Source organism: Sinocyclocheilus anshuiensis, unplaced genomic scaffold (assembly GCF_001515605.1).
Source record: "Sinocyclocheilus anshuiensis isolate Anshui unplaced genomic scaffold, SAMN03320099.WGS_v1.1 scaffold50, whole genome shotgun sequence".
In the NCBI taxonomy this organism is placed as follows: Eukaryota; Metazoa; Chordata; class Actinopteri; order Cypriniformes; family Cyprinidae; genus Sinocyclocheilus; species Sinocyclocheilus anshuiensis.
In genome coordinates, this window is record NW_015542382.1 from 3,391,297 (window position 1) to 3,403,547 (window position 12,251).

The 12,251-nt window shown below is 35.2% G+C and overlaps 1 protein-coding gene across 1 annotated transcript in view; it reads right to left on the minus strand.

Moving 5' to 3' along the window:
• LOC107692700 (unconventional myosin-XV-like) overlaps nt 1-12,251 on the minus strand; it is a 33,974-nt gene that overhangs the window by 4,725 nt on the left and 16,998 nt on the right. The window contains exons 32-57 of the mRNA XM_016491862.1: nt 11,866-11,977; nt 10,405-10,476; nt 10,247-10,311; nt 9,218-9,565; nt 8,202-8,286; nt 7,916-8,081; nt 7,734-7,827; nt 7,310-7,415; nt 6,496-6,611; nt 6,327-6,386; nt 5,650-5,725; nt 5,422-5,537; nt 5,229-5,347; nt 5,007-5,148; nt 4,786-4,897; nt 3,869-3,943; nt 3,275-3,480; nt 2,926-3,044; nt 2,717-2,789; nt 2,222-2,294; nt 2,041-2,114; nt 1,827-1,909; nt 1,611-1,741; nt 1,315-1,409; nt 710-787; nt 519-615 (exon numbers count right to left, since the gene is read on the minus strand). Of these exons, the coding sequence (XP_016347348.1) occupies nt 519-615; nt 710-787; nt 1,315-1,409; nt 1,611-1,741; nt 1,827-1,909; nt 2,041-2,114; nt 2,222-2,294; nt 2,717-2,789; nt 2,926-3,044; nt 3,275-3,480; nt 3,869-3,943; nt 4,786-4,897; nt 5,007-5,148; nt 5,229-5,347; nt 5,422-5,537; nt 5,650-5,725; nt 6,327-6,386; nt 6,496-6,611; nt 7,310-7,415; nt 7,734-7,827; nt 7,916-8,081; nt 8,202-8,286; nt 9,218-9,565; nt 10,247-10,311; nt 10,405-10,476; nt 11,866-11,977 (2,893 nt within the window). The remainder of the gene's footprint in view (nt 1-518; nt 616-709; nt 788-1,314; nt 1,410-1,610; nt 1,742-1,826; nt 1,910-2,040; nt 2,115-2,221; nt 2,295-2,716; nt 2,790-2,925; nt 3,045-3,274; nt 3,481-3,868; nt 3,944-4,785; nt 4,898-5,006; nt 5,149-5,228; nt 5,348-5,421; nt 5,538-5,649; nt 5,726-6,326; nt 6,387-6,495; nt 6,612-7,309; nt 7,416-7,733; nt 7,828-7,915; nt 8,082-8,201; nt 8,287-9,217; nt 9,566-10,246; nt 10,312-10,404; nt 10,477-11,865; nt 11,978-12,251) is intronic.

The following is a 12,251-nucleotide window of genomic DNA, read 5'->3' on the forward strand; positions in this document are numbered from 1 at the left end:
ATTTTTTTTTTTTTGGGGGGGGGGATTATAGAAATTAATACTTTTATTTAGCAAGGATGCTTTAAGTTGATCAAACGTGATGATAAATACATTTATAATGTTACAAAAGTCTTCTATTTCAGATAAATGCTGTTCTTCTTCTCTTCTATTCATCAAATAAACCTGAGAAAATTCTACTCAGCTGTTTTCAACATAATAATATAATTTTTTGAGGAGCAAATCAGAATATTAGAATGATTTCTGAAGGATCATGTGACTGGAGTAATGATGCTAAAAATTCAGCTTTGAATCATAGGAATAAATTACATTTTAAAATATATTCAAATAGAAAACAGTTATTTTAAATAGTACAAATATTTGACAATTTTACTGTTTTTGCTGTACTTTGGATCAAATAAATGCAGGCTTGGTGAGCAGAAGAGACTTCTTTCAAAACCATTAAAAATCGTACTGATCAAAAACTTTTGACTGGTAGTGTAGTTATCGTTATTGCTATCTTTATAGTTAATATAAAGTACCTCTGTTGATCACTATGAAGATCGTGTACTCATCCATTGCCTCCAGCCTTTGTAACGCCATCTCATAACACAACTCCTCTATGACATCCAGTGCAACCTGCACACAAAGCAACTTCAACTTCTATCTCAATTTACCAATATAATCTCATGCAATAAAAGATAGAAACTGCCATACAAGAACAGAGACATACCGAGCAGGTTTTGATCTTCAAATGTCTCTCAATTCCTCCAGGAAATAGAAACAGCTGTCGCTTTGAGCTTCGACCAGCCTGAAAACACATACATGAAACATAATTAGACTGTCATTTATATCCCATACACTACTGAAGAAAAGTCTGGGGTTGGTATGATTTTTTAAAATGTTTTTGAAAGAAATTTCCAAGGCAGATACAGTGAAAAGAGTAATAATATGAAATATTATTACAATTTATAAGAACTTTTCTATATGAATAAATGTTCAAATGTGTTCTTGTGATGCAAAGCGGAATTTTCAGCATCGTTACTCCAGACTATAGTCACATAATCCTTTAGAAATCATTCTAATATGCTGATATACAGCTCAAGAAATATTTCTTATTATTATCAATGTTGAAAATAGTTTTGCTCCTTAATGTTTCTGTGGAAACCATGATACATTTTTTTAGGGTTCTTCGATCAATAGAAAGTTGAGATAATTTCTTCAAACTGCATCAAATCACATGGACCCCAAATTTTTGAAAAGTAAGTTGTTTGTGTGAATATGTGTAACAGGGGTGTGGAAGTATGTATGGTCTTGTGTTTATGCGTATTTATTGACCATTATGGCTTTGAGCTCCATACTACTGGGGTAAACACTCCTGCCACCGAACTGAAAGGTCTTTCTCAGGTTCTGCTCACAAGCTTTAGCAATTCCTGTAGATCACACATTAAATAATATTAGATCATTGTGCCTCATAAAAATAGTGCTTTAATTTGGAGACTAAAGGCCCATTCACACCAAGAACGATAACTATAAAGATAACGATATTAGCGTCCACACCAGCGAACGATATCGTCTGTTTATTCTAAGCGCACACTCGTTATGTTAAATGTGTACATGTGGTGTATAATTACCATGAAAAAGCACTTCTGGACTTCTGCAGACGTCTCGTAGGAACTTGAGTAAGAACGGTTTGAGCACTTCAGAGCAGCGGTAAAATGCTGTCAGAATGTAGAGTAACCGCCAGCCCTTCTGACAGCTGTCACTGCAACACAACACAATCAAACACTCACAGCTTAACACAGAGTCCTATCAAACAAGCAAAAAAAAAGAAGAAGTGTGTATCTCACGGTTTAGAGCTGGTATTGGCTGTAATCTGTTTGAGGACTTGACAGTACGCCTCATCCTTCATCAGTCCATATTCACCCGTTAACTACAAAAACAATGATGTATTTTAGTAAAATTATAGCCAAAAGTAAAACGAATAAATAAACACAACTGGGGGTCTATGTGCATTATGAAAACAGTACAAGCTGGTCACATGGATGAGAGGTTGTGCTTTACCTTCAGGAAGGTGCAAATCACAAACTGCTCCGATTGGCCCCTGAGAGGATGATCTCCCATGAACTTCATTATGGCTACACCCAAAACAAAAACAAATAAATGTTGAGATATGATGCATAACAAAAAAATAATAAACAATAATAAAGCAGATGGAGTGGCTGTGATATATCTCTTATCTCACCTAGGAAAATTTCAGAAGCAACCCGGTTCATGTTGGGGTCAGTGAAGTCTATGAGGGACTCTAGGATAGGGTTCTGGAGAAAACAAGAGATCAAAAGTTTTATATGGGTGTTTATGTGTATTTTCTATGCATATGTATATGTATACATATGCTCACTAAGGCTGCATTTATTTAATTAAAAATACAGTAAAAACAGAAATGTTTTGAAATACTACCACAATTTAAAATAACTTAGAATAGTTTTTGCTGTTTAATATTTTTGTGAAAAACCTGATACATTTTTTCAAGCTTTATTAATGAATAGAAAATTCAAAAGAACAGCATTTATTCGAAGTAGAAATCTTTTGTAACACTGTAAATGTCTTGTCACTTTTCTGCTAAATATAATTACTAATTTCTTGAGAAAAAAAAGACCCCAAATCTTTGAAAAGACGTGTAAGTGCATATGTATTTGCATGTATTAATATGTTTATGTATGCATAATGGGCACAGTACCTTGCTGAATTTCACCATCTCTGCAGGGTCTTTATTTCCTTTACCTTTTTTGGACTTATCTCTGAACGAATCACTAGTCACATAAAAAATTGCAACATTTATATTTAGTCCTGTGTTTGACTGTCAGATTTTGGAAAAAAAAGGATGAATAAATGAATGAATGAAAAATTATTTTTTTGTATAATAATAGTAGTTAACATAACTTTTACCTCTTGCTTCCATCTGACGTTCTGAAATGTTTCCTGGCAAACTCCACCATGTTGTACTGGCTGTCCAAAAGAATATTCCCCTCAGCTTCAGGGTCCCCGAAATCCCCGAATCCATCAGACTAACAATCACAAAACAGACACATTAACAAGTATCTAATATTAGTAATATACCTTCAGACCAATAACAGTCTTGAAACAGAAAATGTACAATCTTTAATTAATAAAGGTTTAATTTCAGCACTTTTATTGTCACCACATTTGCAATCATTATATAACATGACATAATGTATTGACATTATATCAGCCATCAAACACCTTGTCACAGAGATATAGTGAATATATGGAATACCTCTAGTGATGGGTCCAGCTCATGTGCAGCCGCAGTGGAGGCCACAGCGAGAGCAATAGCTCCTGATGCTGCCACTCGGCCCTGTCTGTCTCTCGGCTCGTCTCTCCTCTCTGCTGGGAGACTCAGGAAATCAGGAGCAGCTACAGGAACCACACAATCCATAGGGAATGCTCCACTCCGACCCTGCACTGCCCCGTACCTCCAGCCTGGAAAAACATTTATAACCGATGATTTGTCCTGCTTACACTGTCATTTGTTTTTTTTGAAAGATTATTGGAGTACATTTGAAAAGAAAATACTATCTAATCAGTCTTTCTAATTAAAAATTTCAGACTTATTACACAATTAAATGTTTCTTATTGTTTCTTTGTAATATTTTGTGAAATTTACTTGCATTTTCTGATTGAAAATTGAAAAACAGCTTATTATTTCTGTATTTCGCTTTTTATTAACATAAAAAAATAAATGCATGGATTTAATCAATATCTAATTTCATTAAATTACGAAATATCTCTTATTTCAAGTGTACTTCCACAATTTAAAGCATCCTATAAACAAAATAATAAAAAAAATGTTGTATGTTAAATGCCAAACCAAAATCTGGTGTGCCTCTCTTCAGCTCCTCGAGGTAAATGACCTTTTTCTTCACCACGCAGCCGTAACTCTGACCTGAAACACAAACACACATGCACACCATGAAAATGTCGCAGTTCTTCCTCTAAAATGCATACACAGCGGTTTATGTATGGCTGTGATCATGCACTGTACGGCCCCCCTCACAGATTTCCTGGAGTATCAAGGATAAGCCTTCCCAAGGTTAACTGCAACTCATCTGATGGAATGCAAATATTATGAGCTCCATTCTAGAGATTTTCCTGCAGAGTCATTTCGTTTACCGACTTACAATTAAACAAAATCACTGTATACAGAAGGCTCACCAAGGCTGAATTGATTTGATCGAAGAGCTGCAATTTTAAATAACTATTTTCTATTTTCACATTTTTTGAAATATAACTTATTCCTGTAATGGCAAAGCTGAATTTTCAGTGTCATTACTACAGTCTTCAGTGTCACATGATCCATCAGAAATCATACTAATATGCTGATTTGCTGTTTTTTATGAATTATTATTAATGTTGAAACCAGTTGAGCTGCTTAATATGTTTGTGGAAACCGTGATACATTTTTTTCAGGATTCGAAGAATAGAAAGTTTAAAGGAACAGCATTTATTTGAAATAGAAATAATTTGTAACACTGTAAATGTATTTACTGTTACTTTTAATCAATTTAATGCATCCTTGCTAATTAAAATATTAATTACTGTAAAAAACATACTGACCCCAAACGTTTTAATTTTAGTGCACTTAAACTCTGGGACTAGTTGGATTCAACAATGTCTTGTATTTAGGTGTCAATATTTCCCCCACTGCAAACTTTTATACATGACATCACTGATTGTGGGAAAGATCTATAGATTTTAATGTGTGCATGCGAATGCACTTCTTCTCACCCTCCTCTAACCCATCCATGGCCTGCAGACGAATGATATCTCCTTTATGGAAGCTGAGAAGAGCTCTGTCCTCGGTGATGAAGTTTCTCTCTGCTACAACATACTCAGAATCCTGCGGAAGAAGTCAAATGTATGGCATTGCATGTTTAACATCAGAGCCTTTGACAGTGTGAAGGCTCCTTAAGAAATGACGACAAGAGAATTCAAAGCCATTTCCGTACCTTCTTAAGATGAGAGATGAAGAGATCAATCATATGTTTGATCTGAGGTGCTTTGGCCGAGAACAGAATCAATTTCTCATTCATCAGATTAAACTCCAGCATGTTTTGAGAGGGGATGGTCACAAACAGGATGTCTGTGTAGCTGTGGGAGAGCATGAGAGTTTAGATGCTTTAGAAGATGTACTGCTGACAGATGGTTAACTGGCTGGAGGGATGACGCACCTGTACGGACGGAGCACTCGGAAGTAGTCTGGAGCTGCAGTGCTGCTTTTTACTGTCTTGAGAAGTTTGATACCAGAGTGAGACACTGCCAACACCTGCACTCCAGTACCCACACTGCCCTGCAAACACACACACTGGTGACATATCGGCCTATTGCATTCACACGAACAGTCTGCCGGGTAACGGAACTCACAGAGGCAGGAAAAAGGCGAGAAAAATAAATCTCCCATGACTCCCTGGCAGCTGTAATCACAGCTTTCTTCACACTTTCATCCTGAACATCTGTGTTCGGCTCGATGCCATATTGTGCTATGAATCAAACACATGTACCGTAATAACAGATCAGTGTAGTCATCATAAACAGTAAACTGAACAAGTTCTCTTGGAAAATTATTTCACATTGAACAGAAATTTCATTCACCAAACAAGGATTTCATCTTCTGCCTCTCCTCTTTAGTAATGCGCACACAGGCTTCCGTAAATGTGTCATTAACAATCTGAAAAACACAATTTAAATACAAGAAATAAATGATACATTTACGGAATGAAGAATGAAGGCAAGATACTTTCATACTTAATAAAATGAATACTTATTTAGCAAGGATCCATAAAAATGAATCAAAAGTGACATAATATTTCTATTTAAAACAAAAATGCTGTTCTTTTGAACATTCTATTAATCAAAGAATCCTGAAAAAAAGAACACCACAACCAGTTTCAATATTGATAATAAGAAATGTTTCTTGAGCAGCAAATCATCTTTTAAGAATGATTTCTGAAGGATCATGTGACACTGAAGACTGGAGTAATGATGCTGAAAATTCAGCTTTGTATCACAGGAATAAATTACATGTTTAAATATAAAAACGTTAATAATATTAATATTATAAGTTGTAATAATATTTCACAACATTACTGTTTTTACTGTATTTTTTATAATATAATTGCACCCTGAGCATAAGAGACTTCTTTCAAAAACAGTAAAAAAAAATCTTACCGAGACCACAATTTTGAACAGTATTGTATATTATAAAATTATTTTTTATGTACAAATTCTATTTTAGTTTTATTCAGTACTGGGGTTTATTTAGCACTCACCTGTTTGAATATGAGGTCCAGCACTAGAGGATGATTCCAAGTGTCTTTAGGATAGAAGACCTACAGCAATTTGTACAGCAGCATTAGTTCTTAACCTGTGATGTGTTCATGATGATCCACAAAATGATGAAGTACACACTCATAAACAAATGATACACTGAACACACACCTCCTTCCTGAGGTATATCTTCCAGGGAACGTTTGTGTAGGTGTAATGCTCCTCTGTGCTGCTCCTGTGCAGCTGTGTTTGGATGCTCTCAGATTCCACTGGAAGATCTCTGGACACTGGTGTGTGAAAGAGATGGAGAAAGAAAGATGGTTGAGGACAAATGCATTATATATGTAGGCTACTGTCCAATAGTTTGGAGTCTGCATCTCTTATGCTCACCAAGGCTGCATTAATTTGATCAAAAATGAAGTAAAAACTGTAAAACTGTGAACTAATTTACAATTTAAAATAACTGTTCTCTATTTTGAATATAGTTTAAAATGTAGTTTAATCCTGTGATGGGAAAGCTGAATTTTCAGCATAATTACTTCAGTCTTCAGTGTCACATGATCCTTCAGAAACCATTTGAATATGATGATTTTATTATCAATGCTGAAAATCAGTTGTGCTGCTTGATATTTATGTGGAAACTGTGACATTTTTTATTTTGTAGGATTCTTTGATTAATAGAAAGTTCAAAAGAAACACATTTATTTGAAATATCCTTGCTGGATAAAAGTATTTATTTCTTATTGACCCCAAACTTCTGAACAGTAGTTTATCTCTTACAAAAAGTAATGTTACGGAGTCACAGTAATGGTATCAAATGGTTATACTATGATACTCTAATATATATATACCATGGCACTGTATCATTAAAATAGTTACAATAGTATTTACAATAGTAAGGTACTACACCATGGTAGTCTTCAAAAAATACATCATATAATACCATGGTGTTTTTGTAAGTTATGTGTGTCTGTGTGTTGTTTACCCGGTGGAGGTAAAGTCAGTGGTGGCTCTGGTGCTTTCTTCTTGCTGCTTTTAGTTGGTTTGAGGCCTCGATCTCTGGACACAGCAGCTGGAGTGGGAGCCTTTCTCTACACAAACAAGTATACACACACAGCAAGAAAAAAATATTAAGAAAAGTTTGCGAAGACAAACATTTTGTGCACAATACGACCAGGAATGTGTATAAAGGCCTATTTTAATTTAATGTTGACATTAAGTCCTTGTAATGAATACATTTATAGTTTGTTTTCAACAAGACAAAAACATGCTGAGATTTAAATGCGGCTCTATGGAGAGTTTGGACCAAGCGCCCCCTTGTGGAGTATAACTTTATGTCCGAGGACAAATGCTTAATTGCTCAAGAATGGTTTAATTGGTTAGTACAGAAGTGATAGAGGTAGACATACCTGTGGAGGAGGTGGATTGTCCCTCTGTGTTTTTAGGATCTGCATTGCCTCATCATGTGGGTTATTCTTCTTCACAAAAGGTTTACCGTCTCGCCTTTCATCAAACACATGCCACTGGAGTTAATAATAAGAATGGAAATAAAATGAAACATTGGCACAAATAGTATACACAGGTAACACACCTCTGTGTCTGCGGCACATTTTCTGGGGGCGGTGTTTGATATTGCTTAATGATATCTTTAATGTTGTGGCTGGGAACGATGTGCTCAGAGTTGGAGACCGAATATTTCACCACCTCTGTGCCAGGAGCCGGAGCATAACGCATGGGACCCGTGATGGCAACAGGAGCTGAGAGAGAAAGAAAAAAAAGGGTTGGAATATGCAGAAGTTACATAAAATGCATATGTTTCAATTGTTGGACATGTTAGTCTTGAACACACAGATATATGATTGAATGCAATGACACACCATGTCTTTTGGCAGGCCTGCTGTCAAGTTGAATTGGTGCAGCGGGGGCTTGTTTCTTCCCTAATGTCCCATTAGATGAAATAGCCTGAAATGAATTTAGCCAAAGGTAATAAATCATCATCAAAGCAAAAAAAAAAGCTGTTTTTATATCAAAACATACTCAGCAGTTAAACAGATGCACAGACTGAATAAATATAAGTGCATAACAAGTTAACTAAAGACAATCAAAAATGCAATTAGAAGCACTTTAGTTGCAGACTAATATGAAAATGATTGTAATATTTATAAGAATGAATAAAAGCAAACAAATTCATCAGCCTTCTAATATACAACACGACATACAACATTTAATTGCACAAACTGATTTTACACTATTGTAAGCTTATAAACTACTGTTTTAAGATTTTTTTGAAAAAGTTATCTTATGTTCACCAATGCTGTTTATTGTGAATATTGTGAAATATTTTAGCAATTTAAAATAGCTGCTTTCAATTTGAATATACTTTAAAATGTAATTTATCCCTTTGATGGTAAAGCTGAATTTTCAGCATCATTACTCCAGTCTTCAGTGTCACATGATCTTTTAGAACTCATTCTAATTTCTTTTTATTATTATTAATGTTGAAAACAGTTTTGCTGCTTAATATTTTTGTGGAAAACTTGATTTATTTACCCCCCCTCCCCCAAATTCTTTCAACTGAAAGTTCAAAAGAACAGCATTTATTTGACATAGACATTTTTATGTAACAACATAAATGTCTTTACTGTCACTTTTGATCAATTTAATGCTTACATACAGTATATATGCTTACATACAGATACTGACCTTGGAATGTTATTTACATTCATTAACATTTCATTACAATCAATAATCAATTGATACATGTCATGTGATAAATCAATAAGGAACATCATAAGCAATTTGTCAAAAGAGTCAACAACATTGCTAGTACACAAGGTCAAGTATAAACTAGATTTACAGTATAAACTATTAGATTATATCAATACTTGGGCACCTTTGTGGTGGTGGTACTCCGTGGCTGTGGTGTTGGGGGGCTGCTCTTCTTCTCCAGGGGCTTCTGTTGCTCGTCTAAGGTGCTGGGGGTAGTGTTGATCGAGGTGGAGGGGATGGTGGGGTGGATGGTCGCCGGGTGGCTTGTGTACATGGAAAGGGGAGGTGGGGCGTAAGGGCTGGGGGGGAGGTTAGCATAGGGGCTGGGAGGGACGGCGGGGTACGGGCTAGGCGGCAGAGTGCTGTAGGGAGTGGGTGGAGGGCTGGTTGGGGGGCTAGTGAGGGGAGACATTGGTGGACTGGACACTGGACTGGTCACCATAGCCATCGCCTGCATGGTCATCTGCTGAGCCTGAGGATGTCAAGAGAGTCGACAGACACAGGGTGACGTAAAATGCTTTTGTTGTAGTCTTAGCTTTTGTCTTTTGGTGAAATTGTGTTTTTTATTTTGCAAATATTTTGTTATGTTTTATTATGTCAGCCATTGCATTAATTGCAGTCTGACTGTCGAAGGATATAATTTTACACAAAAAAATTTATTTGACATGAAAATGTCACCAAATCTGCAAGCAAACATTCAAAAAGTGAAATTAATAATAAATAAAAATAAACAAAATAAACAAAATCAAATATAAAATAAAAAAACTAAACCAATGCTATTTTAGTATCATAGTTTTTCTTGATATTTTTATATTTTCTGTTTTCACTTCAACTTTATTAGAATTTTTAGTAACTATGTGGTGCGTTTTTTTTATTTTCTTAAATATGTCTATATTGTTTTATTTTTTTTAGTAGTCTTAATTTAGTTTTGGTTTAGTACTTCAAGTCTTGGCAACTTGTTGAAATTAAAATAATGATACAGTTTTTTTTTTTTTTTTAATATTTTAATCTTTCAATTAATGATTATTTGAAGTACTAAAAATGTTTTATGGTTTTATATTTAGTTTACAGTAATAACCCTGAACTAAACTAAACTAAACTGAATTAAAGAAAGCTGTTTGGTTATAAAGCTGTTAAATAAAGACTTTATTACCATAATGACGGCTTGCTGGTTGATGATGGTTTGTTGCTGTTGGGCCAGGACAGTTTGTTGCGGGTCTGACAGGCAGAATTAAAAGACATAATAATGAATACTTGTCCATCACTTAATTTCAATCCCTGTAAAGCTGAAGTTGTTTTAATTAGAAATACCTGGCACTGGGGGCACCGCTGGCATACTGGGCATTACTGAAGCACCTGGAATGGGTGGCAGAACTCTCACTGCTACAGAATACACAGAGCAGAAAAATATTACACATACACGGCCATCACACCATTAATATATGTCTGTGGGCATTCATAATTCAAGTCCAGCTCAAAATATCAGCATAGCTTGGGATGCTGGTGTGCTGGTGTCCCCACCAGGCTTCTTAAGTTTACTAGCTTCTTGACCAAATTCATTAGTCAAGTCAAATTTATTATTTGTATAGCACTTTTCACAATACACATTGTCTCAAAATAGCTTTACAGAAAAACAAGGAATAATTCACCCAAAAATGAAAATTTGCTGAAAATGTTCTCAACATCAGGCCATCCAAAATGTAGATGAGTTTGTTTCTTCATTGCAACAGATTTGGAGAAATCTGGCATTATATCTCTGAATTACATTACAACATTGCAGTGAATGGGTGCCGTCAGAATAAGAGTGCAAACAGCTGATTAAAAACATCACAGTGAGTAATCCACATAACTTCGTCTATCAATTAACATTTTGGGAACGAAAAGATGCGTGTTTCCATCATTAAAATGGTTTTAAGTTCAAACTGTTGCTTCTAGCTAAAACAAGTCTCCTCTATCCATAATATTGCTTTCTGTAGTGAAAAGTCGCCTTGCCTGAATCTGGAGAGAAATAAGCACAGATCAAGCATCCAAAACAGTTTTAAACAAATATTTTGGTGGATTATGGTGTGAAATGACACTAGAGGATGGACTTTTTCATTCAGCATTATTATGGACTGTTATTTTGGCCAAAAGTGATGGTTAAAAGTTAAAATGCCTTAGTAATGGATTTGTTCCTTACAAACACTCAGCTTTTCACTTCAGATGTTAATTGATAGACTGGAGACGTGTGGATTATTGTGATGTTTTTATCAGCTGTTTGGACTTTCATTTTGACGGCACCCATTCACTGCAGAGGATCCATTGGTAAGCAAGTGATGCAATACTACATTTTTTCAAATCTGTTCTGAAGAACATACATCTTGGATGGCCTGAGGGTGAGTACATTTTCAGCAAAAATTCCTTTCATGTTTATAATATCTTAATATCTTAATGCCTTACAGTAGCATTTAGCAGATTAGAATTAGATTAGATTTTGTGATACAAACAATCAAGCAGTTGAGATTTGCATACTTGGGATGAGATGGGCATACTTATATATCCAAATTAATGCAAAGATGTGGGTGATAATATAGTTACATTTTGCGTCAAAAAATCAGGCAGTTCAGATTTGCTATATAGTACAGTATATACAGTATGTATGCAGATAAAGTTGGATAAGTTTTGCTGGCAGTCCAGCTCTAAAACCAGCATAAACCAGCCTGGACCAGCAAAGCAATTCCTGCTTGTTTAAGCTGGACTTTTCAGCAGAGAGCATTAAATGAGTGTGTGAACCTCCAGGCTGAAGAGCAGCTGAGACATTGACCCTAGCAGGAGATTGTGCTTCATCACCACCTACACCTCCTCCACCCTTCATCCTACCAGACAAAACTGACGCATCAAGGTCCTACATGAAAAAGAATAATCCAGTTACTGACCACATGCATAAATGTACTAAAGCAAAAAAAAAAAAAAAAAATTATAATATAAGTTTAATATAATGACACATTTAATAACACATAATATAACACATAATATAATGCAAGGTATTGTGGCTCCAACCATACAAAGGAGTGAGTCAGATCATGCTTTCATACATATTAAACTGTTTTTAATCTATTTCTGTAACAGATATTAGAGAAATCTAATTGATATAACTTGTGTGTGCCGTTTACAGCATG